Raw genomic sequence first — 27,771 nt, 5'->3', positions numbered from 1 at the left:
CAGAGGCAAACAGCTTCCTTCCCCCCCACCCTCCTGATCTTTTCCTTCTTTTTCTTATTCTGGAGTTGGTCACTCTTTGTCACTGATTATCACAACATGTAGGATTTGGTCTCATCTTTGAAGTCCCATGTGCTGCATGCATGTCTATGCATTAATGGTCATATATTAGGCACCATTTTTTTCCTTCATTATTTCTCTTGCCACATAGATTAAGTAAGAAGTAATAAAAAGTGACTGCATGGTAAGATGCACCATCTCAAATTAAATATTGCTCTTTATTTTAATGTATCTACCCCAGCTGATATAGTATACATTATAAAACTGACTCACATAGATATGTGTCATAGGATTATATACTGGTTTGGGCTGGAAGGGACCTTAAAGGTCATCTAGTTCCAATGCCTCTGCCATGGGCAGGGACACCCTCCACTAGACCAGGTTGCCCAAAGCCCCATCCAACCTGGCCTTGAACACTGCCAGGGATGGGGCATCCACAGCCTCTCTGGGCAACCTGTTCCAGTGCCTCACCACCCTCACAGTGAAGAATTTCTTCCTAATATCTAATCTAAATCTACCCTCCTGCAGCTTAAACCCATTACCCCTTGTCCTATCACTCCATGCCCTTGTAAACAGTCCCTCACCAGCTTTCCTGTAGGCCCCCTTCAAGTACTGGAAGGCCACAATTAGATCTCCCCAGAGCTGTCTCTTCTCCAGGCTGAACAACCCCAACTCTCTCAGCCTGTCCTCACAGGAGAGGTGCTCCAGCCCTCTGATCAGCTTCGTGGCCCTCTGGACTCGCTCCAACAGCTCCATGTCCTTCTTATGTTGGAAGCCTCAGAGACCAAAATACTTTTGAAATTTCATGTATACATGTTATATTAAGTGATGTCTGTCATGAAGGAGCAGCTTTTAAACACTCTGTGCTTATTTTCTAGTTGATTCTTTAATGATGCAGACAGCTGGCAGAGACTTGGTCACAACCTTGATCTCTGTGTGATCTTTATAAAGAATTCCTCTTTCCATTCTTCAAGTTTTCTCAATCATCCTATTTATTCTTCCCATCCTATTATATGCCATGGATTATTTTTTCCGTTTCATTTTAGTGTATAGAAGTAACAGGCATTTTTCAAGCACCGGGTGCAGAATAAAGATGACTAAGTAATTAAATGCTGCAGGAGCTGTTGATTGGCACATAAAGCTACAATGTGATAAACTGATATGAGTTACAATAACGTGAGTCTTTACTTCCTTGAAAGAGTGCATAATGAGACCTGATTTAAATATGTTCCTTTTTTTAAGAAACATCCCATGTGTTTTCTTTGAAATTAGCTTTGCCTTCATCTGTTGGAACTATTAAGCCGATCTGCTCCTTGAATTATTCTGTACAACTCAAAAGAGGAAAAAAGAGGCTGTAAATCAACAGTGCATAATTTTGGAAGCCCACTTACTATGCTCGAAAAATAATTTTAAGATGCAATTGAAGGAAATAGATTCTTACAGGATACACTAAACAGTGTAAAAAATCATGAATAGGAAAAGTTTTTCTAGCTTTCTAATTTTTCAAGAGTGGAAAAGGCTTCAGCTACAAAGCTTTCCCAATAGACATTTTGGAAGGCCTTGATTTAGGCAAATTCCTTGTTTGTAAGAAGAGTTAGATTTTATATTAGAAATCATAAGCATCTCTAATGAAGAGAGGGCAAATAGGTTAGATTATCTTGCTATAACAGAATGAATTGTATATAATTTCCAAATTTAAAATGGGAAAAACATATGTTTCACAGTTACTGAAAGAGGAACAAAGCATAATGGAGAGTAAATAATTGGCTGATGGTTGTAAATTAGGGAGCTAACACTTCTTTGTTCTCTTCCCTGAGAGGAGGATTGTGTTAGTGGGGTCCTGGGTTATTCTGCCATAGTCAAGTAATTTGAAAGATGTCCCTCATACCTGCAAAATGAATGCTGTGCTGCTGTCCACAGTTGTTGCTTTGTGTGCTGCTGCATAAAACATTTCAAGAGTGTAGTTTTGTGAGCCCCTGTCGATCTACCAGTGGAAGAATTCTTTCAGGTTTCAAAAGAGGAATTTTAAAAATTATTTTTGGCTAGTATTATGTAAGGTCAGCTCTGAAAGCTGTTTGTGTTGACACTGCATCAGCACACCATATTTTAGGTTTCCAGGTTTTTTTCCCCCCTTCTAAGAATCAATAATGTCTAAAATTAGTGTTGGTTTCTCTGGGAATCTTTAAAATCCATGTCCTGGTTTATGTAGGAAATAAGAATGAATTTGCAAATGCAATAAAACTGTTGGAAGTGTAGACGTTGGATGTGGTAGTCTGTCACCTCTCAGACTACTGAGGGAAGCAAAGCTTGCATTTTAAATCATTACCTAAAGTGTACTGTAATTGTACAATTTAGAATTGTAGTATGAAATATGGTGGTGTGAATTACTGCCAAAGTTGCATACAGCTCCTTTTTGTATGACCAATATAGCTTTAAAATATCATTGTACTTTTATAAATATAAAAGAGCCTCATGTGGGAAAAAATAATTGTGTTATCTATGTGCTCAGCGTTCACATTTTCATTTTGCGTTCACATCTGCATACCCATCAGGACTCAAAAAATACTTGCATCCCTATGTTTACCTTACTAGTGGACAGTTTCAGTGACAAGTTTTGAGATGCCTCTCAAGTCTTTTGCTGTATCTTCCCTTATTATTTGTTTAATCTATACCAAATCTCTAGTATTAATTTTCTCCTAATTTTCTCTCTGAAAAGTATAGCTACCTACAGGGAAAGAATTCTCCCTCTACCAAAACCTGTGCTATGCTCAAAGCTGTCCGAATTCTTTAACTATTTTAGTCCTTAATGCAACCAAGGGGGAATGAAGGGACAGAGTAATGTACTTCTCTGCTGAAAGAGGCACATCCATTCTGAGTAGCCATTGGGGAGATATCTTTTGCAAAACTAAACAAAACACCCAAACAAATGATTGCACTTATTATATAAATATCTTTAATACAATGATAAAATTCAGTATTGCAGCTTTTATACTCCTTGCAGGGCTTTTTATGACTTATTTTTCTCTGTAGTGTTCTTGTAGATGTGATTTTTCCAATGAAATTTTTCCTCCATCCACTTGAGACAGATGATATTTGAGCTCAAGATCAGATTTCTAAGTGAGTTTCTTTTTTGTTCTGTTGCAGAGAGGTTTCCCTGGAAGAACAGGAGGGTATTATTGATATATTTGGTTATTCTTGCATCAGGTACTCTCATTGCTGTTCTTGTTTACTGGCAGAGAGAGACAGGGAGATATATCAAGTATTTGTAAGAAACAAGGAATAAAGTTATGCAAGACTGAGTGGCTGTTCCAAAAATCATTTTTGCATCTGTGGCATAAGAACAAAATGTATAAACCATAATGTAAGAAGTCTGTGGTGTGCTCCATATACTCTTCTTCACTACTGAATTATTTCAATATTTGATATGCAAGGTTTCTTTCGTGCTAAAATATTTCTTTATCAAGATATATTAATAAGGAATGCCATGGATGACTTAGAGTTGATGGGCCAAAGTCTTAAAATCTTTGTGTTGTCAACCTCAATTTGAACAGCTTCAGTGGCAGGGAAGGTGGAGGGGGACAGAGAATTAACTCCAAGGTCTCTTAGGTCAAACTTGATTGAAATTTTATTGAGAGTGATCAGGAAAAATTGATGAACACAATATGTGAAGGTAAACAGGAGACACAGCAGGAGAAATCAATCTTTAGATTATTTCTAACTGCTGAAATTCTGTAGTAGACTCAAAATCTGTCATAGCCTCATTTTTCTTAGAAATATTTGGGAAATTGCATGGACGAAAATTAATTCTAGAAAGATTTCCTACTTCACACTGAAGTAAAGTAATCATCCTTTGGTTTCTGGCAAAATCTTTGAAATTAAAAGTTAAGATTGTATTTTAATGGTGCATTCACACAGGCTCTACTAACTAAAAGCTTTTTAAATGGGTAATTTTTGAGTCTTAATTGCACAGTAGTGATAATGGCTTCCCGTCTTCCTCCTTTCCTGAAACAAATTCCTGCATAGAGAATGTTTTCATGATTTGTAAAATATGGATGATTTTGAAGAGTCTTATTCTAATGTGTCTGTTATGTGAAAGTAAAACATTGATGCAAGATTTGAAGGGGTTCTTCAGAAACAATACCTCAGTTTGTGTAAAAAAAAATATAATTTTTTTTGTTTTTTTACAAATTAGGGCTTGGTTTTTAAATTACAATTTGTGTTTCTTTTTAAACATAGTAGATACTGAATCCTACAAAGAATAGTGCTTATTCTTCTTGTTATTATTGCTATACAAAACCATGTAGAGATAACACTGTTCTGAAGAGGTTTTTGTACAAAGGCAGTAGTTAATGGTTACTGAAGATAGTCTATAATGCAAGTTCCTAAATGAAATAGAGGTTAGCATATTTTCAGTGATTAGTTTTTGTTGGGTTTTGGTTTTTTATTTAATTTGGAGCAGAAGTAGCACGAGAAGGAATGGAAAGTTTTGGGATGATGAAGAGGATAAAGGAATAAAGTGGGGGAGAAGGGAGGGGGGAGGAAATAACATCTTGCTTCCTGCTAAGCTAAAGTCAAGAGGTAGGTGGTTTTTGTGTTTGTGGCATCAAGAGACTTACTGATGAGAAGGAGAAGGTAGCGTTTGTGAGACTTCCACAATTTTTGGTAGCATTTGTTTTGTTATGTAATCTTGTGAACACTGACTAACTGCTCTTCTTGACCTGGAATGGGGCCTGAGCAGATTGTGTCAGCAAAATAAGCCTTGATTTTGTAATTAGAGCTAAAAAATATATTGGAAAATTTAAGCATAGCATTTTACTAATGTTTAAATTATCTTCTGTTCTGTTTCTATTGGTAGAAAGTAGTACAAAAAACCATGCAAAGCAGTTTCCTTCTAGGTGGGACAGCTTTATAATTAAAAAATGAATGAAAGACAATGCTTATAAGAAACATTACAGCTGAATACTTATGAATGTTTTTTTAAAAAAGAGAGTGGTTACACTTAACCCTTTAAAAATCATAATTGCTGGAGAACACAATATCTTGAAATTAATTTCCATTAGCATGAAAATATCTTAAAGAAAAACTGGGTTTGGTCTTTTTTCTGTATATAAGGCTCAATTGTTTCTGCATCATAAGGCTCAAAATATTTTTGGCTAATTTAAAGGATGTTTTTTCAGAATGTATTCTCATCATAAAAGTTCTCGTTTCATGTCTTCTAAGTTTTAAAAATATTAGTAAGTAGGAGACATAGATAAGATGCAGCATTTTCTAAGGAATGTAAAGTACTTTTGCAGTTCTTTTTAGTAGTTGTGAAATTATCTTCTGAAGTTTCAGTTGATGCATTTTTCTGTTATTCCAGCTTACCAAAAAAGAAAAAAGTCCGTTGTAATAATCTACTCTATATTAGTAATCCTGTTAAGAGAATAAACCCTTTACTTTTGCTTTTTTTTATAATTTGAATGTAGTAGTTTCAGTTTCTATTATGTGTTTTTAAAACCTATCATCATCATCTCTCTTGTGTTCAATTCTTCAAGTCAGTTCTATAAAAATTACCCTTTTAGCCTTAATTCATTTCTTGCCATTTGTTTCATGTACTTTACATTTTATCTTGTAATCTGAATGACATGTTGGCTATTACTCATTCACTAGACAGGTCTGGTTAGAGAGGTGAAAACAGAGAAAATGGTATAGTATCTGTTTTTCACACGATCAAGTTACAAATGGCATTCTTCTTTCCCTTCCCACAAGGCACTGAGGCGTGAACTGAAAGATAAAGAGCAAACCATTCTCAACGCTGTGGACCAGGCACGAGTTTTCCTCGCTGATCAACCAATTGAGGGGCCTGAGGAACCAAGAAGGAGCTTGCATTCGAAAACAGGTCAGAAAATACTTTCTTCCAGGAATGGTTAAAAGGAAAGAAAAAAGACTTGCATGTCTCTAGTACATATTTTATATCCCAATTACTTGGTTAGACTTCAGAATTTTCCAAGCCATATCCTGATTACTTTTATTACAATGATTTAACCTCAAATTATTACAACTCTGCTTTGTAAGTACTCACGTTTTAATGGAAGAAGTAGAAAAATCTCTATTTCCTTACCTAATTTTTTATTTAAAACACTTAGGTCATCAGTTCTTTTTTCTTAACACCATAACATATGCACCTTAAATGTAGTCAGAATAGTAGTTCAAGGATACACATTCCAATGTATGTTGTCGTTATTGCAAAGTTTTACTCAACTAATAGAAATAAATGTATTCAGTTGTGTATCTCATTAGAAGTAAAAGGAATCAGCTTTAGGAAGGCCGTCATTACAGAACCTTAAAGATTTGAACATTAGATGAATTATTACTAAGAAATAAAGCACAGGTATCCTAAAAACAATATTTGCATAGTATTTGTTGAGATATTTGTCTATATCAGAGACCAACAAGGAGGTAATAATTTTCCTTCACCCCCATAACCACAAAATAGAAAAAATATATCAATTATCTGTGTAATTAGGTCTTAGAATTATGTTTCTGATATAAGCTACAACACTATAAATTTTATTTTTAATTATTTAAGTATTGTTCTTGAAAAGGTAGTAATTTGCTTTTACAGAAATATGAGTTGCTGTAAGATGTGAATCATTTACTGTTCTAATTTACAAAGTTACACTATAGCTGCTTGTATTGGGAGTTAGTTTTTTCTTCCCATACATCTTCCTATACATCTCCATAGTAAACTTTTTAAGTTTGCTCAATGGAAGCAACCAATCTTTCCTGCATCCGTACTTTGTGTTATTTCCATGCAAATTTTTATGCAGTTTCCTATTCCCTAATTTAACTTTGTGATAAAGTTTGAATAACTGATGATTAAAGCCAATGAACCATTTTTCCCTGTGATTACTTCTGGGTACGTTAGCTGCTGTAATGTATCTTACTACTTCCTTTTTGGACTCTTGACTCCTGAAAACATTCTGTTTGTCTCTACTCTCAAACTTTTTTGATATATTGCATCTCTAATGTTATAGTCAGTCTAAATCACAAGCAAGCTTGCCGTTGAAAAAGAAGGAAAGCTTGCTTTATATTTGCTCATTCTTTTACACAAAAGTTTGAAGTCACAGACTCTCCTCTCAAAAACCATGGAACCACCCAGCACAAATGATACCAATGCATAAAATGTTACCAGTGTAAAATGTTAATTTTCTAGCAGAGGTTGATATCGATGATCCAGTGTTGACTGAAAGTGCAAGAGCAAACTTCAGATGATGAGCTGCATCATAAATTCTTTTTATACAATCTGTTATTATTGTTGTTGTTATGCTATACAGATGGCAGTGATAACAGCATAGCAGGGAATTTGATGACCATGGTAAACCGTATAACAACAATGGCCAGGCAGATGGTCTGCAAGTGATGTATGAGTGTCTCTTGACTAATCATCATATTTGAAAACTGATCAAGTATGCTCAGGTTGGGAGACTTCATAGATGTGCATTGAACTTATTTTCCTTCTTCACACTCAGTAGTTCCGTAGACTTTCTTTTTTTTGAGCATGTGGTGGGTTAGTATTGGCTATGCGCCAAACTCCTACCTGTCTGCTCACTCACTTCTGCCTCAGTGGGATGGAGGCAGAAGATAGGAAGGACAGGAGCAAGAAAGCTCATGGGTCAAGATGGGGACAGGTGCAGATCCCTTAGAAACTACTGTTATGGGCCAAACAGATTTAGCTTGGGAAAAATAGACTATTTATTGTCATTTGAAATAAATATTTAATACTGGTTTGGTATTGAGAAACAAAAAGACAAACATTAAAACCGCAGTTTTCCTCCCGGCTTTCTCAGGTTCAACTCGACTCCTTCATTCCTGTCTTCTTCCCGCCATGTTCTGACTGCAGGTCACGCTCAGGCTCTTCAACAGGGCAACGACTGGTGTGAGAGGGTGGGAAGGTGGTGGGTCCATGGCCAGCCTAGCAGTTTCTCTCTGCTGCTCCTTTCTTCTCACATCTTTCCTCTGCCTCAGCGTGGGCTCTCCATGGGTAATATCTGCCCCACTACGAAGCTGCTCCTCCTCCTTTGACCTTGGTGTTCCCTCTGCTGTTTCTCCTTTTTGCTCCCTCTTCCTCCTCCTCCTTCTCTGTTTTTTTCTGCTGTTTCTTAAATATACTGTTCCTGAGATGCAACCAGCATGGCTGAGGGCCTCACCTGTGCCCTATGGTGGGTTGTCTTGAGCCGACTGTCTTTGGCATGGGGCAGCCCTGGTTCCTCCTCACAGAGGCCCCCATGCAGCCCCTGCTGCCAACACCTGGGCACCTGCACCCCACACAGAGCGGTGCTGTGCTTCCTCTAGATTAATAGACTTTCAGGTGAAAAGGCATCTTTGAATCATCTGCTCTGATCTCTTATATATCATAAGCTGTTAAATTTCACCCAGGACTGAGTGTAGTAAATTTTTCCTGACAAGTAATGCCATCGATCTCCAGAAAGCTGCATCTCTGGTTTTGAAGACATCCAGACACACAGAATTTTTCTTCTGATTAACTATTTTCAGTGAAGGCTGTGGATGCAGGCTTATGTTTGCTTTTAAAATGTTTGGGGTTTTTTATTTTCTGTCAGCTTCTTGATGACTGGTATTCTCTGCAGTAGATGAAAGTTAACTCCTTAACTTCAGTGAAGTAAACTTCATGTTGCTAAAGGAGAAGGAGTGGGTGTTTGGATTGTAAGCTGACTGTCTAAAGAAAATATTGATGAGCAGTACACAGCACTGTACCGTGACGATTTGAACATGGTTTTGACTGTTTCTATAATACAAATAGCAACCCCCCCCCCTTTTTTTTAAAATCATAATAGCATTAATTGAAAAATGACTATTTCTTGAGGTTAGTTTTTACCTTGTGTAACATCAGGGGTGTTGGGGGGGAGGGGGGGGCGTGTGTGTGTTAGCTACCCCAAAGAGGATAAAGGTTGTAATATCACTTTCTATTTTCTTCAACCTCCCCCTTTCCATCCACTTCTTTTTTTACTTTTTTTTTTTTTTTTTTTAATTTACCCTAAATCTTTTCATGCCAGGGAGGGCATTGTTGCAAGGATGAGGAATGAGAGAGATTTAGGAGAAAACTGATAACAATCAGTTTTGAACTTGACTGACTGAGACCTATGTTAAGGACCTGTACATACATACATTCATTGCTCCTTCCAAAGAGAATATTGTTACAGGATGCCTCGTGATAACCTGTTATTGTCTGTAATGTTCTTGTTAATTTCAAGAATGTAAAATCAGGTTATGAGCAAGCCTTGGTTTCTTCTTCCCCATGTTTGCCTTATGCTTCCTGTGTTGGTCTTCTACTGTACCACATAGTGACATGGCACATTCAAACACAATGTGTCAGCTTCACTGAAACGTCATTCTGAGTTAATTTTATCTCCTATCTGTCTTTTCTTCTGATTTTGTTTTGCCATGTTTCTGTAGGGAGGCCCCATCACAAAAAAAGCAAGCTTCACATTCTTCTTGCCTTTGAACGCTTCAGCATCTGAGTGGAGCTGATTGATAAACCAGCAGGCCAGCTGCTGAATTTTATCAATGGACAGGATAAGGAAAGTGGAAATGCTTACATTTTTAGCTTTGTTGTCACTTGTCTATGGTACAGGAGAAAACTTAGATATAAAAATATTAATTATATTTCTCTATGGCAAAGTTACAGTTGACTACTTAGATTCCTGTACTGTTAGTAGTGTTACAGGCCATGGGAAACACAAAGGAAAGCAGAAATAATATTTTCTGTCCTCAGGGTTCTATGAACCAATGATACAGCTTTGCTGAAATTCTGTCCTTAAAATTCCACTGATGCCGTGAAGGAGTGGAGATAATTTTCTTAGAAGATAACATAAACTAACATCCTCACAAATCACCGCAGGCCACTACGCTGATTCTCACTGCAGTAGTGAATGTTTCCAGGAGCCTGCGGTATTGTCGAAGTATTTCAGTAGCTTCTAGTTTTCTTACAGCAACCAAATTCCTAGCTTTGGATGCTGTTATTTGGTAGCAAAGGTTGTTGTGATAAACACATCATTTTAAATTAAGTATTTACCATCTGTTATCTCCTCTTAATTGAAAGTGTAGAAACCCCCATAAATCACAACTGTGTTATAAGAGAAATATATTAATAGGTATTAGTGAATTATATGCATATACTTTATTTAAACTTGTAGACCCACAACATATTCACCTGTTTCAGACATAAATGAAAGTTGAACTTCTTTGCTTCCTGCTACTGATAAAATTTTAGCAGATAAATTATCTGCTATAATTTTTCCTCTTAGCAAGGAAGATCTTACTGGAAGTAGGCAATTTACTGATTTCTAATGTATATAGCAGGCAGCATTTCTATTCCCAACCGTTTGCGCCTGTCCACTAGCTATCACACACCACTGGAATAGTTTTTGTTCTCTGCTCTGCAGCTGGGCTGAATATGAAGTCTTGAGTGTGAAAATTAGAAGCGCTTAGGAGAATGAAGAGGGTATGGCTCACTGGAGTTCCATAGAATCATGCCCAGAAACTCCTTACACTATTTTGAACATCGCTGCCTCTGTTTTAGTTGGAGCTCATTCACTTGTGACTTTTGAGAGTTTCTTCATAAGATTAGAGAAATGTGTGGTTACCCATGAAAGAATCTCAAACTAGGTATCTCTCTCCTTTTCAAACAGATCTCTTAGCCATCCTACAAGTTTCATACACCTGGGCAGAGCCTTGAATTTATTCCTGTAGAGTCTACGTGGTTGCCTGCTTGGAGTCATATTAGTAAAGTTCAAGGAAGTTGTTTCTGTTTGCTGAGTGGTGTGCTGTGCAAACTTAGGGGAGTGTTATGCCTGAATTTTTAACAGCTGAGTATTGGAAACAGGCTAGCCTGAGGCTATAGTGGCTCATTTTATTATTGGTTTTTTTTAATCATGAGGACCTCAGGATATAAGCGGAGTTATATTTGTTCTTGACCTGTATGCTATGTTATGGCCCAGTTTTAGCTGAAACACAGGGTGCTTCCCAGGTGGAAGCCATGGTCTTAAAGTTTAATTGTTTGCCTTGTTTTAAAGACTCCAGAAACCAGCAAAGCTTTGTCTGCAAGAGAATTCTCAGTTACGTTACTAGCAATGCGGATGACTGATAGATGTCAAAGATTAGGACCTTGCTCCTTTCTTACACTCTGGAGCAGACATAGCTCAAAAACATTGTGAATGAGCCTCAAAAAAGCAAATTGGAAATTGTAGAATATTAAACAAAAAGTGTTTAGAGGAGAAAACAGACTGAGGAAACTTGCCTAAAAGGTTCAGAACATGGATGTTTTAAAGTCCTGTGTTGTTGTTGTAGTACACCATCAAGTCAGGGAGCCTTATTTTTGTGCTGCCTCACTTGTCTTTATTTTCTGGTTTTGTATTGTTTTAGAATAAAATAGATGCCTTTGTTTTGTTTTGAAATGCTGTTAGGGGATGTATATCTGTCTCCTGCAGCCTTGCTGAGGAGCTACCTGTCATATGTGCTGTGCCAGAAAAAGATCTTTATTGATCTTTGGAAGAAATACAAGGCCTGTTGCAATTTGCAGTCGCAGTGCTTTGGAAAGAAACATAGGATTAATTCCTTGCTTACCTAGAGTAATTGGGATACAGCGGTGAATAGTCTTCTCTCCATTAGTACTCTCCCTTCAACAAGAATTGGAAGAAGATATAGTAGCTTGGTGATGCTATAGCAGTACTGTTATACTGGATTTTTCTGGTTTTGTGGCAGGAGCAGACTGCCACAAAATAAACAGAATTCATACCTCATTTGTGTTCCTGGAGCAACACAAACTTTGGGCTTCCACTGTGCAAAAGTATTGTGAACTTGCTTTGGATCACACCATTTATTACAAAATGGTGGCTTGGTTTTACTGAAAAATATTATATGTGTTTGGATTATATTGATAAATTATGCTGGTTATGCTGGATAAATGCATAGTTCTCAGAATTGCTGTACTCTAGTTTTCTGGAGATAGATGCTATGGGGTGGCTTAATTATGTCTTTTAACTAGAAGCTATTTTCTCTTAGTTTCATCCTTCTGTGTCTTTCTCACCAGCACCCACTGGAAAATACCAACAACCATTATTAAAGGATATGTATATTTGCCAGCATTGTTCTCATTTGTCTTTATTCGGAGCCCATACTCTAGGCCCTTTCCAGAAGTATTCATCATACATGAGGTTAACAGCTTTAATTTTCTCTTCTTTTGCATTTCTGTCTTCTGCAGACCAAAGGTTATTTGTCTTTTATCCTGCAGAGACTTTCTTCATTCACTCTTTATTTAATTATATTTCTTTGGTTTGAAGAGCTTTCAGTTGTGATAGAAGAAAACCTAAATGGGCTAAGATGAAAATGATTGTGTTTTTTCTTTGTTTTAACGGCACATGCAATAGATATTTGAATAGGAGAAGAAGGTGGCATATTGGGTTATGCTTGCTGGTTGAGTGGTTGGAGTCTGACTAATTGCTATGTTTCCACATTAACCAGTTGTTTATTCTTTAAACTTCCTATTCCCATCCCATCAGAACAAAGTTTTCTGTCCAGATTGTCAGAAACCCAGAGAATGCTTTCACTGGAGCGATGCTAAAGACTTCATCATGCAACGTAGCACTGCATTTGGTTCTCCTGCTTAGGAGTTTGACAATGTACGATTGTTTCTGTTCAAAAGCTCTGAAAGTGTTCATAATGATTATAGTGCTGTGTCACCCATTGGTTTTTGCTGCAAAGATTGATTGAACCAAGGAAGAGACAATGTTTGACATAATGGAAGAGGGAGGGGTATGAAGTCAGCTCCCGTTCTAGTATATTTTATTAAGAATATAGCAAAAGTGAAAGGAAATTAATGTAATTGTGGCAAGATGGAAAGACATAACTAGTTCAAGTCGACATAATGAAGATCAAGCAAAGTTGCTTAGAGTCAAAACTGCTAGAGCCAGGAATAGTTTGCGATCTAAAATTCTTAAGCAAGAAGAATTTTCTTCATTGATAACTTTCCTGAGTAAGTATTCACCACATATACTAGCACGTAAGGTGCTATAAAGTTCAGGCTTGAAAGTTTTCCTTCCATGGCACTCTGTCTCTGCTGGAGACACAGAAAAGGTGTTGGTGCTTTCATTGCTTTGTTTGTGACAAAAATGATTATTAAAATCAAGTTTTTTTCCACTACAGAAGCAGGCTTTTTTTTTGCTGCTCTTTCTCCCTGACTGCAAGGTCAGTTCATATCTTTCCTCTCTGGTAAACAGATGGTCCAGTGAATATATGCTTTTCTTACTTTCTGAGCAGCTGCTGAAGTGGAGATAATGTAATAAGTTCAATTTAAAAAAAAAAAAAAGTGTGGGGGGGAAGCTGGCCATCGAGAAGACTTTATATTAAGCAGGCACAAAAAAGCAACAACCACTTTGTAGTGTTTTTTTCACAGCGAAAAGGAACTCTGTCTGCCAGCGCGTATAAGGACAGACTAGTGAAAGGAATTCCAAACTCATAGAAGAAAGTTGTCACTGTTAAGACATTTTTTTGAGGATTACAATTCTATGCTATGCAACCAGTGTCTTGGAGGATGTGTTATCTGCTTGAAAAACAGTAATTAACAAATTGGAGGTTCATGATGGAAAACATGAAGTTATACAAGATGTATTTCTCTCTTAAATGAATAGATGCTGAATGGTTTTATAGCTCATAAAAACGTATGTCTTGCTTTATTTATTTCCCTAGTAAATGTCTTTTTAGGGCAAGTTTACAAGCACTTCCAAGGCTCTTGCAGAATAAAGCAGTCTTGCAATGAATTAATATTTTTCAAATAAAATATGCGGCAGACACCCTTGCACAATGACACTGGTTTGACAAATGGTCTTAAAAGATGTTTCAGTTTTCAATTCTGCATCACCCCAGTCAATCTGGAATTTTTTTCCCCTCCCAAAATATGTGACTAGTCTGTCGTGAGTAAAGCTGCCTTGTTTCAGCTAGTCAGACAACTAAAGTCAGGCTGTTGTTCCCCTCTTCTATTCCCATATATTGCTACAGCCGCTTTTTTCCTTATTGATTCTACTGGAATGAGAAGCACTCATTGAATCTGCTTTGTCAGTACATTTATGGACAATCACAAAGTTTTGCTAGATTTTCAGCTCTTACTAAAGCTTTCAGCATGTTCCTTGTCAAGTGACTGATCATTTTAAATGACTAATAATCTACTTTAGAACTGTTAAGCCTTTCCAACTTTCTACTCTTTTACACAGAATTGGTAGGTTTTGTCTCTGATAACAGGTCAAGGATGATGCAAGCACGTGATGTTGGATAAAAATGGCAGATTGCAGCTTTGCATATATGTAACTAAGTCCAGTTTCTGGGTGTAATGTCCCCTATATTCATGTGTTCAAGGTGTCAACAGAGGAGGCTTCCTCCACTGAGTCTGCAATTTTCTGTTCCCTTTCAATGAAGCTCAGTATTCCCTTTCCTTGTGCAAAGTGTTCCAACTCTAGGTGCTTCCTTAATCCTTATTTAAAGTTCTGCAGCTTTTAATCCTGAGGCCTGGTTATCCTCAACCTATAGTTATAACATAGGATACCTCAAGATATGAGGTACCCTAAGAGACTGAAGTCTGCCACTAGCTGCAACTTTCCTGCATGCTGCAATTTAGCTTGGCTTCTAGATTGTCACCGGACTGTACTGGATTCTCATTCATTCATCAATGGTATATTATTATTATTATTATTATTGTTAATAGCAAGTAATTCCAAAATGACTTCCAGTAACAATTTTGATATCTTTATGTACGCAATTTGTAGCTGTTGTTTTTCATTTAAAACAACAGGTTTTATCTGAAAGGGTTTTTTGCTTAGAACTTACGCTTTATTTCTTTTCCTTTTTTGAAAATCTGTTGCAAAGCTTGGGGTAAAGATCATCCCAGAACTGTGTTGTCCTATGATGCAGTTTATTCTACTGTGCATTGCTGGAATTCCAGAGACAAGGTACAACTTATCACAGCCTATCTTTGGTCTTCATCTTTATTCTGGTCTGTCAGTATTGCAAATTGTGGATTACTGCCATGTCTCTATATCCCAGAGCTACGTACATGATTTATATTCCTTCGAATCTAGTTAAGGTTTTTGTCACAACTATTCCTCCCCGAATTCCTCTTTTGCCATTGCAGTATCCCTAAGCCGGGCTAGCATCTGCCTTTGCAGACAGAGAGCACACGAGCAGTGCTCTCGTGTGATAGCTTATGACACCCAGCAAGTCACTGAACTATATCAATAAGCTCAAAATTTCTTTTATCCCTCTCGGTTCCATTCTTTCTTCAAATGACTCTCTGTTTTTTAAAAGAGCTTTTCTAATTCTAGAAGTCAAAACATGCTCTGCAACCTATAGCCTAGGTATTTGTGTCCCTTCCTTTGGTGGTGTTGACTCTTGTTGATTGTCCTTTGGTTACCATTGGTGGCACTTTTTTCTCCTACGTAACCACTTCTTAGCAAGTTACCTTGTGTTTTTGGGCAACACTTGGTCATTTGGCAACATCGTGTCCCCCATATGTGCTGTTCTAGTATTTGTAGTCTAGCGTGTATCAAGACTAGTACGGGCTAACAAGATTTGAACAAAACTTTAAAAAAGAAAAAAAAAAAGTGGAATCGGTGGTCAGAAACTCTGGTTTTGATCCAACCAACTCCCTGTTACTTTTACATCTGGGAAAAATGTGTCTGCTTTTCTCAGCAGCAAATTGAATGTATTCTAATGATCTATTTTGTATTAATTACTTGCAGTGCGCAAGTATTGGGTGATATGGAACAATAGTTGCATCACCAGAGGCATAGTAAGAGAACTTTTGCGACCATAACCGTGACATTCACCTAGCCTTTGAATGGCAAAAAGCTTCCTCCCCCCACTTTTTCTGTGTTCTCCTCTCGCCCTCCTACCCCAAGTTAGCAACTCTATGCTTAGTCAGTTATGATGATTTTAAAGAGTATATCACTAAATGGAAGATTGTATGTCTCGTTTGATTTCTGACAAAAGCATTGCTTTCATCTTTGCATGATTGTGTATAATTTAGTCATAGACAACACTTGAATTTTAATGACAAGAATATTGTGATAAACCTTTTCCAAGGGTTTTATATAGGAGTGAATAGGAGGTCAGTTGGCTTAGTTTTGGTGTATGCCACGTCTTTCCCCTCTCTCGTTCTCTGGTTTCTGCATTATAGCAAGTTTCCTCTGCTTGCTTCTCTGCCTGTAGAAACCACAAGGTTGTTAGGTAGAAGGGGAGTCCTCTGAGACTGGCTTTGTTTGTTTGTCATTACTCTGAAGCAACTCTTCCCTAGTGAAGGAAGCTACCCCTGACTTTTTTCAGCAAGGCCCCTCTGAGCAGTAGATGGCAGGACATGCTGGGGATGTCTTAGGGTTTTCTTCTTAGCTTTCTGACTGTTAGGGTCTTGCTCAGTATCAAATTGAAGACCCAGAAAAGGCAGCATATTCTCTTCTTGATAGACCACCTGACTGGTTTGCAGAAATCATCTGTTGTGGAGAAGAGATAAGCCACCAGTTGACTCAACTCTTGTTGTCAAAGAGGGCTGAGGCATGTCTGTGGTGTGGAGTTCTGTCCAATGTCTTGCAGACTTACCAGAGACTGGGCATTTAAATAATTTAAATTGAAATAATCAGTATCATCTCCTGTGACTACATCCTGAGGTTGTGTGTGTGCCCACTTTGGCTATGTTTATTCAGTGGCAGCTGGTCTTTGCTAACATGAATGGGATTTCCGTCCTGGTGGGTTGTGTGGAATTTAGACACATAGGCCTGAAATTTGTGAGAAATAGTTCACTATAAGCTTGGCTCTTTTTCAGCCAACAGGTTCATTGAACGTTTTTACATTTTCCAAACTTATTTAAAGCGGCCTTTTAGGACTTAGGTGTTAACACAGAAACATGTATATAGAGCTGCAGAACTACTCACCACACAGTACTCAGTACACCTTGGGTTTTGCTAACAAATAGGAAGAGACGAGACATTCTGGGGGTAAGGGATCCAGGAACAAAGCACTGTTCTTGTTCTTTCTACGTGAAATCATCTCCAGATTCCCTATTGCAGTTTCCAGTAGGGAAGAATGATCTTTTATTTCCTCCCCTTCTGCCTCCAAAAATAACAAATCAGCAGTAAGCTGCCTTTGCTTTGCGGATATCATAATACGTGGAAGACAGGAATAGTTTCCTGTCTTCTGATCAAGCTTCATTTTGTCATCAGGAGTGATTAAGGTTTATTTCACTTCTGGCAAGGTGGACTTTCTTCTACCTTGTACCTGCTGAAATAAATTATCAGTTGACTCTGGACTTACTGTCTTTAGCGTGTACCTCAGGAACACTGTCAGTTTAACTAGACAGGAATAAGAGAAAAAATAAACAGTGTAACTTCTCTTTACCTCTGCAGAGTTGACCCCTGAGGAGAAAGCCATGAGGATTGCCAAAGCGATGCGTAAGCAGTCATCAGAGGTAAAAGAGAAATGGGAGAACCTAAATGCCAGTGCCAGTATCTGGCAGAAGCAAGTGGACAAAGCATTGGAAAAACTGAAAGACTTGCAGTGTGCCATGGATGACCTCGATGCTGACTTGAAGGAGGCTGAAAATGTGAGGAACGGCTGGAGAGCTGTGGGAGACTTGCTTATAGATTCATTACCAGATCACATTGAGAAAACTACAGTAAGTGTGGAACTCCTGGGAAATATTTAGCCTGTGTGAGACTCAGACCCGTCCATTCTTCTACTCCTAGTCATGTTAGATACGTATGCACTGTATACTTAAATTCTTACATACAGTTTAAAGTGCTCTTTAAAGACTAGGTCTGAGGTTTCAAAGAAAGTCCAGTACTGTGCCATGTTTGCTGTGTCAGCTGTGATTGTATAAGCGCATGTGATCAGCAAGCTACAGATATGTGCAGAATATAACATTCATTAACTGAAAAAAATTGTGTTCTAGGCTTTAAATATTTTCCTCCTGGAAATACTGTCTAATCCACAGTTAGGCCATGGTTGTGTTTGGAACTTTGCCTAGGCACTGGAGTATGAGTGAGCTGAGTCAGATATCATCCCAGCAGTTAACAGCAGGCTCCGCTCTTTTTTGTAGTGGTGAGCTGTCAAATCTGTTTGGCCATCGTGTATAGCTTTCTTCTTAGAAAAAATTTGGAGCTCTTTCAGTCATACAGAAGTATATACACAGATTTACTATCCGTTCCTTAACTTTCACAAACTTCACAGGTCTAATGTCTGTTCTAGCTTGTATGAGTGAAAATTTGTATTTGCTTTTACTTTAGCCTGGCTTCTCTTCAGGATTATTTCAAAGTGAAGAACACATACTGTGGTATAATGTTCTCATGGGAATACTAGATCTTGCAGCCAGGGTTCCAGGCCACTCCTGCAGGGCTCAGCACCCCAAGGCATGGCTGCTCATGATGGGTAGTAGTTGCCCCTTCCTTAGCTGCATGGGTTGGGTGGGGACCCAGTAATGCAGAGCTCCCCAGAGAAGAAATACCTTCTGATAACTACCATTGTCCAGGAAAGCTGACTGGAAACAGCACAATGCTTGGGGGAGTGCCTAAATATCAGGGATTCCAGAACATGTGGGTATGCACTTGTAGGTAGAGGAAATTGCTATTTCAGGCAAATTTAGGAGTTATCACCAAGCTTCTGTTTCACAAACACAACTTTTCAGTTTTTAAGCTCAAGAATGAATATGGTAAAACATTAGAGGGCCCTGGGGCCATGTACCTGACTATCCATGTCTTCAGCATGGGACACTGGTGTCAGAAGAATGAAGGCCATGGGTTGCAACCAATTTTCTGCAAATACTCTCTCTATGTATACACGGCCTGTGGACTCATATGAAATTAACACAGGACTGCATTATTTCACATATATCACTGTAAGCATCTGCATTCTCCAAATTTCGTTGTTATTTTCAGGTTTAATGGAACCAAAATCTTTAAAACAAAGGCAGTCAAAGCTGATTTATATCCAGACTGCTGTTGATTTGAGAAGAGTAATGCATCTCCTCCTCCCTTTCTTACATTTTAATATAGATACTAAAGCAAGCACTAAGATGCTGATGTTGAATAGCTCTTTGCTTTCATGTTAAGAGGCGATTTATCATACCTCAATGGCTTTTTCTGTAAAGAAGAGTGAAGCAAAGTCTTTTAGATTTTCATTGTTGTGGAAAAACTGAAACATCTGCTGAAGTAATAAGGGCCTGCTGCTGGTCCAGAAGCCAAATGCTTCTTTCTTGCCAGTAGGTGCCTTCTGTTCCTGGGCCTGATGAGAGAGATTTTGAAGGGAGGTAAATAATTGAATTGTCCAAAGAAAACCTTTTTTCCAGTTGTTTTTGGCTTGTTTCATGACATTTAATCAAGCCGTTTATAGGATTGAACAATTAACTGCTCACAGCAAGAAAGACATTTGATGCATCTTTTCAACTGTAACTAAAACTTGCATCAATTTTGTCTTAATACTGTATTTAGTTCCATTTGATTCAATAAACCTTCTTCTTCTTTTTAATCATTGTAATAGTTTTACTCTACAGTTCTAATCAGGTAAAACATTGCACTCCTTTTCCTTAGAAGATACATTCCTTCATGCTTTGCTAATTCAATAATAGTTTTTAAATTGAATTTTTGTCAGCTGCTTAATACTGGAAAACTGTAGTTACTGAACACATTTCTTCAGAGCACTTGGCAGGCTATGTACTGCTAAAGCTCCTGATAGAGCATTGCGTATTTCTTTTTCGAAAGAAAAGATCTAAAGCCATATGGCACAACTAAAAACCTTATTTAAATTGTTTTAGGAGCACAATTTGGATATGGGCATTTGAGTAAATTTCATACTGTTTTTCTTTAAAGATGGATATGAAGGAGTTAAGAATATTGAAATGAGTGAACTTTCTTTGCTGGAGAACTGAGAGTTATGTATAGTTGTTTTGGATAAACTGCCACATTGGGCAAGTTGGCACCATGTTGAGTTTATGGTGACTTTTGTGCTGCTCAGATGTCCATTAAGCATAATTGTTTGCTTCTTATTCTTCTAGGCTTTTAGAGAAGAAATTGCTCCCATCAACTTGAAAGTTAAAACAGTGAATGATTTGTCCAGTCAGCTGTCTCCACTTGACCTTTATCCATCATTAAAGATGTCTCGTCAACTGGATGATCTTAATATGCGGTGGAAACTTTTACAGGTACTCTTCTGAATGTGTGCAGTAGGTGGGGGAGAGGGATGCTTTTCACTGTTCTGTTCTCTTAAAAGATGCATTATTACCATTTGTTCATTATTTCTGTCTTTAAGGTGGTATTATAGTGGTACTAAAGCAACAAAGGAAGTTGTCTTTCCTTCTGTGGCTTGACCGAAAACTTTTCCTTTCAAGCTGTGTCAGCAATTTACTCATTCAGGAGACTGCATTAATCTCTGGATACTAGTGGGACTATTGCTGCATGCTTTTTTTGTATGTCTTATAGCAGTATTTTTACTGCATAAATCATTGTTACTGCAAACTGGTGTACAAATTTCTGTTGTGTTTCCAGCTCCTGTGAAAGCTGTTTTATTTTGGTTTTGAATGTTCAGTTGCTGCAGGGAATTTCACTTAAAGTGACTTAAGTATTAGTAGAGCTGTAACAAGATGTGAGCAATAGCACATTTAGCATTATACAACAGAAGAGGATATGCTGAGAGAGAGATTCATATTGCTTAGTTATGATTATTGTACTTAAATGGTCTGAGAAAGGTAAATTGATGTGCCTGATTACAGTTCAAACTCATGCAGTTTCACAGTGAATGGTTTAATGAAATTTCTTATATCAGTTAAAGTTCATTTATCAATTTCTGCATTTTCTCACTCTCTTTTGGCAGGAAATACTTATTATGAATCAGTTGCTATTTATTTCTTTACCTGGTTTCCCAGGGTGCTATTACGTGTCTGAAAGAATTGGGGAAAGGATGGAAGATCTGCTGCCTCTCTAGCTGAGGGCAGTGGGATTGAACGTTCAAAACTTGGGCATCAGCTTCTGCGCTCGTAGTTTTGAATCAGTTGCTCCTGAGAGGCAAAATTATTAATGTATCATATCAGTCCTTCCCTTTCCTAATCTAATTTGGTGGTGGGTTTCTTTTTTTTGTTTGGTTTGTTTTGATTTGGATTTTTTTGTTGTTGTGTCCTCCCAAATTGAGTTACCTAAGCAGCCAAACTGCTGCTGGGTGTGCTAGTGCAGTTTCAATTAATAAACCAGAGAAGAGTCATGTCAACCAGTGAAGTGATATCTTCCAAAATTATTCCGTGCTGGAAAAGCAGCTGTGAGATCAATACAATCAAACTCAGACCTGCTTATTATGGAAATTTGGACAATGAAAGGGTTGGGAGGAGGTCAGAAACTTCAGCAGTTGTCTACAGTCACCATTGAAACCACTATTGTTCATTATTGATCTGCAGTACTCGCATGAGAACGCTGCAAGATATGAACATGACTTTCATGAAGTCAATGAAAGAAAAAAAAGTAGCCTTGAAAAGATGGATGTCAAATAAGCGCTATGACACACAGACAAATTTATTTCACTAAAAATGAATGTAAAAAAGTGTTTTTATTATAGTGGCCCTGGTGTTACAGAGTAAGTGCAATGTAAATGTTGTGTATCTGTGTTTATGTGTAGATGTCTGTAGAGGATCGCCTTAAACAGTTACAGGAGGCACACCGAGATTTTGGGCCTACATCACAGCACTTTCTTTCCAGTAAGTTCTTTGAATTAATAGATGCATGTGACATATGATGGCTTTCTCAAATACTGACTGCTCTATACTCCAGGTTTCCCTATGGCTTGAAGAACAGGAAGTTCCTCTTCCACGTTGTTGTCCACCTCCCTTTTTTAGTGGGGTGTTTCATCTTCATAACCCCACGGACATTCTCACTGGCGTGCTTCCCTCAGGAATCCCTAATATCTTGCTGAGTTACGCTTGTACCCCTGGTTGCTTTATTCTTTGTCCTCTGTTTGCTGCAAGGTCTGACCTCTGGCTGTTCCAGAATCTTTGTGTTCATGACCACATCTTCTCATCCCTGCTACCTCTTTTCTCAGTTTCCTTTTGCTTCCACACTTGGCGGGATGACACAAAGGAAGGGCTGCCTGGATTTTTCTTTTCATTAAAGGCTTCATGTCATACATTCCTGAAACTTCAAATAAAAGGGTGGGGAAAGCAAACCTGCATCATTTCCTCTTGACACCCATCCTTGCATCTTCTTCTGTGTCGTGAAAATTTTAGACGTAAGCCTACAATCTCCCATATACTAAAAGGGCAAAAGCAGATGCTTTTGCTCCCTTGTACTCATTTGACTTATTTGTTACTGATAGATAGGTTGTGATATCAAGATCCATGTTGATTTTCTGACATTCTAGCCTATCTACCACCATCAGAGCTCATGATACAAAGTGTTAACCCAATCAGCTCTCCAGTTTTTAACTGAGGGCTTCAATAATAAAGATAAAATTATTGCAGGAGTTGAGAAGTGAACATAAAAATGAACAGCTCTGTCCCAAAGATTCTCAAGTGCTGTATATCACTCTATAGCTAAACAGCTAATATAATTTAAAACAATAAATAAATCTTAATTTCTTCTTGAGTTATATGACAACTGTGTTCTTATTTTAAATTGATGACTAGTTTTTCAGTAAACATCATGGTAAACAAGATGCAGTGTATTTAAAATATTACAGCTGTTATGCAAAATAATGATTTCTGGAGCCACTTTGTCCTTTTTTAAAATTGACAGAACAAACAACTTTAAAAGTATGTGATTTTTTTGTTTGTTTTAATCTTTAAACCCCATTAGAAGTATTGCATAGTGTGGCCACAGTGGTTTTGTAGCCCTTCCAATCTCAAACTTGTAACCTTGACCTGGACAGTACACCTATGTAATAATTTGCTAAAAAGAATATAGATAGAGTGGTACCTTTGGCACTGTTGAAGAACACCAGATTAACTGTTTGGAGAGTAGTCAGTCTAGTCTGTATAATTAAAACAGACTAGGAAGCAACATAGAGAAGATGCAGTTTCCCCTACTCTAGCTGTTTTGAGAAGTTCTTGACTTCACTCCTGTGTCACTGTTAAAGCTGTTCACCTCTCCTCACCTGGACGAATGCAAATATTGAGGTAACTGATCTGGAGTGGTGGTGGGGAGAAGAATCAGTGAAAGAGTCCACATGTAAAACTAGGAAGCCAACTAGGCAAGGTAGGCTGGTTTTGTTTACGTTGACGTGGATCTTTTCCTTGATTTGGCTTACCACATGCCACAACAAATAATTGCATTTACAAGACTGAGTGGTGAACTGGCTTTGTTGCTGGATAAAATGTTCATAGAATTATGTCCAAAGAGATGATGCAGAGCCTTATCGGCATGCCTCTGCCTTCCTTAGGACATCTCCAGGCTTAGGGGACATTCAGTTTACATTACATATAAAAATTAAGAAGGGAAAGCTTCCAGAAGGCATGTTGGTAGATACTGCAAAGAGCTATACCCAAGTACCACAGTCTTGCAAAACCAAATAATATGCAGTTATCCATTTAAATTATTTGTTAAAAACAAATAACCTTCTTCCCCACACAAACTACAGCAAAATCTTCTTTTAAAAAAAAAATATCTGTTTTAAGAGCTTGAACTAGACAGAAGTACAGAGCTTAATACCTACAACTTTATATAAAGTCTGTTAAATGAAAGTCAGGGACAGTAACTTCAAAAGGAAAGTAATAAAAAAATCATTAAATCTGGAAAAATGAAGGTTTTATCCTGACAGGTTGAAATAGTGCGTATTCTAAATCAAATTTTTCAAACCTTTTTAGCAGCCATAAATGACTTCTAGCTGTGAGGAACAAGTAGAGCGGTAGTCTGAATAAAATAACCTCAGACTCCTAGAACTGAGATTATGATACGTATGTCTCGTGCAAATATTTATCTCCAAAGTTGCACTTCTGAATTAGAGGGGAGGTTTTTATCTGTGCTCATTTGACAGCAGCTATTTTAAATTCACCTCACCTACCTGTTACTCTTCCTCCAAATTCTAACAAGAGACCATAGCTTGCCATCACACCATTTTCAGCTGACTAGCTCCCAGTTGTCATTTAATCAGTAATTCATGCTAGTAAAACACCTATTTCTACCTGTTCATCAGATTCATAGAATCATAGAATAGCCCAGGTTGGAAGGGACCTCCAAAGATCATCTAGTCCAACCTTTCGTGGGAAAGGGAGCCTAGATGAGATTATCTAGTAGCCCGATTCCAGCTCCCTTAATCTAGTGGTTTCACCTCTGCAGTGGCTAGTAACGTTTCTCTACTAAAAAGGCACAGTGCAGCATTTAATACTGATGTTGGAGTTCTTGGAACATCAGTTACATGGATTCATCCAGACCGTTGCTAAGAAAGTGCTTCAGAATATTTTTGAAGTCTAGCAAACACTATGACATTGGCCCTTCCTAAAATGTCCTAAAGTAGGAGGCTGAGATAAAGGAGTATTAGTATGTCACAATCTATGATCCCTCTCTTTTCTGAGCTATTTTTCCCCTCCCGTCAGTATTAGGCTGAACTTAATTCCTCTTTTTTTTTTTAGTGCTTTTGAGATGGAAAGTAAGATCCTTGCAAGTTGGTTACTTTGTAAATTTTACAAAATAATAATAATAATAATAATAATAATAATAATCCTTGCAAGTTGGTTATTTTGTAAATTTTACAAAATCCCTAATATGGATAAAGATGAAGAATTTGTTATTCTCTGCAAAAATACTGTTTTGCTGTCTCCTGCCTTTAGAAACAATAACTTGCTTTTTCTGTAATTCGTTTATTTCCTAAGGCCCAAGGTGCACTTCTCTTTGTTGTGTTTCTTGTATGCTTTCTTCAAGTGGCCTGCTCAAAGCATCTCTTGAGTGCTGTCCAGCTTTACTAATATCTGCAGGCCTGCTAGCGAGTGCCAGAATCGATAACTACTCTGTTCAGTTTTCATCGAGAAACTGATTTTTAAAAAAGAGTAGGAATCTCATTCTGCAGAGTTTCGTTCAGCAGAGAACTGGCAATGTTTTTAGAAAGTTTGTTTCCAAATAAATAGAGTGTGACTTCGGCCATAGTAATTAACAATTTAATTTATTATGTTGTTTAGTCCATATCTGTGTCAGTGCAAAATATCTATAGTCTGTCATAGGACATAAATTGTACCTAAGCAAACTGTGGCCAGATTTTTCTTCTTAGTTAGCTGACATAATTAGTGTAGTTGTACTGGAGCCACCATAGGGGCCAAATTGCACTGAAGAATGAAACTCTAAAGCTGCTGGCCACCTTCACCTATCTGGTTGATTTATTTTTTTCTTTTTTTCAGAGTTATGAATGTTTAAGGATTATTTTTTAGTTAACTACCTCTATTTGAGCATTTAGCCTTTACTGTGTTTTTTCTTTACATGGTAACTACCTACCTCTTTATTGCAAATGTTATTTTCTTCTTTAAACAGTGATACGGAATTTTCTCTATTTTTTCCAGTGAATAATGTGGTTTACTTGGTTCCTGTGGTTTCCCAAATATTCCTCCCAATTAATCTGACTTTCAGTACATGAATGTTTCTTAAATTATAACCCATGATATTTTGTGTGGTCCAGGAAGAGGTCACAGCCTTTAAACTGCTGAGGGAACAACCGGCTGGGAGCGGGGCAAGACCTGCCTCTCTCTGCAGCAGCACCAGCCTATGGGGCTTACTCGGCTTGTTAAGTCTTTGCTGCTGCCTTGAGAGGTCTTAGGGGAAGAGGAGAGAGATACTTTCAAATGTTTTTTGGTTTTTGGGTTTTTTTCCAAAGATGGATGAGCTCTAAAGTGGGCCATACTGGCAGAAAATTACATTAATTGAGAGATTAATTACTTGAGATCCAATGTGGATCAAAGCTGTGTCTCATTTCACAAGGTTTTTAAACAGAGGGTTTAACACCAAAGAGTAATCACTCTGTCTTGGAAGGGTTGGCATATGTGTACAGTACAAATTCATCCCATCGTGATGATCAGTTATTCCTACCTGTTCTTTCAGTCTCTGCTTCTGCAGAGAATCTAGTGAAGTGGGTTTCTTCTGTGATAAAACCCTAATTAACTAGGCACTAGTCTGGTAATTTCTGATGTGACATATACATACCTATGGTTCTTTCGTAAATAGCTACTTTTAAGTTGTGCACCAGCAGTCCTGTTGGCCTGAACGTTCTTTCCCCTTTTATCTCCTGGGATCTTTAGATAAGCAGAGTTGTAGTGTCATGACTTGATGCCTTTTGCAGCTCAGTGTGCAGGAGACTTCTTGATGTTATGGATAATATCTGTTGGTATATCAGACTTGCATAAATTCTGCAAAGATTACCGCTGTTCAGCAAGGAGTGCAAAGACAGGTTTTAATGCCTTTTTTTTTTTTGTTGGTCATACAGTGTTAATCAATATTTGAGTTGCAAATAGGAGCCAAGCATGGTAACTAATAAAAATAAGGTTGATATTTCTCCTTTTTGTTCTGTTGCAGAGCATTAATTATAGTAGCGAAAGCATTTATTTTCAAAGCTTAAACTGATAATAATTCTATGGAGGTAGGAAAACCAGTGTCTTCATTTTCCCTGGATGGATGGCTTGCTTGCTTAGAATTTATTATCCTCCTTTGAAGTAGAATCACCACATTTGTTTTATTTCCAGCCTGGCATCAAATAGATGCCTAGAATCATCTTGATAGATTGCTGTCGTTTTCTCCAGCTGATTTTCTAATTACTGAAAGTTGTCTGGGAAATTTTGATTGTTCCCATTTAATTTATTATAACTGTTTTAATTGTAAAATAAATAAAATAGATTTTTTTTTATTTGACAGATGCTTTCTAATAATTACCTTCTCTTTATTTTCCTCAGCCTCAGTACAGTTTCCATGGCAGAGATCTGTTTCACATAACAAAGTGCCCTATTATATCAAGTAAGTTTGTCTTGATTCTTTTTTCCTTAAGCATAACAGAGGGTCTTATCACCATAACCTGGCAGAAAAACATAGGTACTAAGTAGTAACTAGAAACGTTATCAAGAGTTCCTCTACATAATGTTATGCTGCATATACTATATATTTTCATGTTTGTTGCTTTGCATACTGTATGATTTGGAAATATGTAAAAAGAAATCAATGACAAACTCTAACTAAAAACCCCACTTAAACAGACAGGAAACAGCAGAGATGCTCCAGTGTAATACATTATCACTATGCAAAGTAGGCTTGCTCTTATGTGTGCAGCTCATCCAGAGTATAAACTGTAGAATAAAGGGAAAAAAGCTGAATATATAATGTATTTAAAAATGCAAAGTTTATAACCTATAGTAGAACAGTGGTGACTAATATCTCTAGAGCATATTCATCATTTCATGCAAAATTCCTTTGGCAATAGACACGTGTTGATTGTCCTGTCATTTTCTTTACCGAAGTTTTTATAGTGCTTGATATTAATGTAAATGTAAAATTAATGTAAATATTGACAAAAACTGTACAAATACCTTGTTTACCAAGAGGAATGGTTGAGATATTTATTTTGAAAATAAATAAAGACTTGGTTAGGGAGGTATGGAAATTTTGATGTGTTCTACTCAGACCAATCCTTAACTTGGATTTTCTCATTCCGTCAGCATTTATCTATGTACTGTTTCCCAAT

General features: G+C 37.4%; 1 protein-coding gene across 5 annotated transcripts in view; it reads left to right on the top strand.

Annotated features, from left to right (window-relative positions):
• Positions 1–27,771, top strand: part of UTRN (utrophin) — a 411,474-nt gene that overhangs the window by 305,860 nt on the left and 77,843 nt on the right. For all 5 annotated transcript variants that reach the window (XM_075748479.1, XM_075748477.1, XM_075748480.1 and 2 more), the window contains 5 exons: positions 5,806–5,935; positions 17,499–17,767; positions 20,141–20,287; positions 21,748–21,826; positions 26,990–27,050. In XM_075748479.1, coding sequence (XP_075604594.1) covers positions 5,806–5,935; positions 17,499–17,767; positions 20,141–20,287; positions 21,748–21,826; positions 26,990–27,050 — 686 coding nt within the window. The remainder of the gene's footprint in view (positions 1–5,805; positions 5,936–17,498; positions 17,768–20,140; positions 20,288–21,747; positions 21,827–26,989; positions 27,051–27,771) is intronic.

Source organism: Balearica regulorum, chromosome 3 (genome assembly GCF_011004875.1).
Source record: "Balearica regulorum gibbericeps isolate bBalReg1 chromosome 3, bBalReg1.pri, whole genome shotgun sequence".
NCBI lineage: Eukaryota > Metazoa > Chordata > Aves > Gruiformes > Gruidae > Balearica > Balearica regulorum.
The sequence above is the reverse complement of the archived record's forward strand: the minus strand, read 5'-3'. Positions and strand labels throughout refer to the sequence as shown.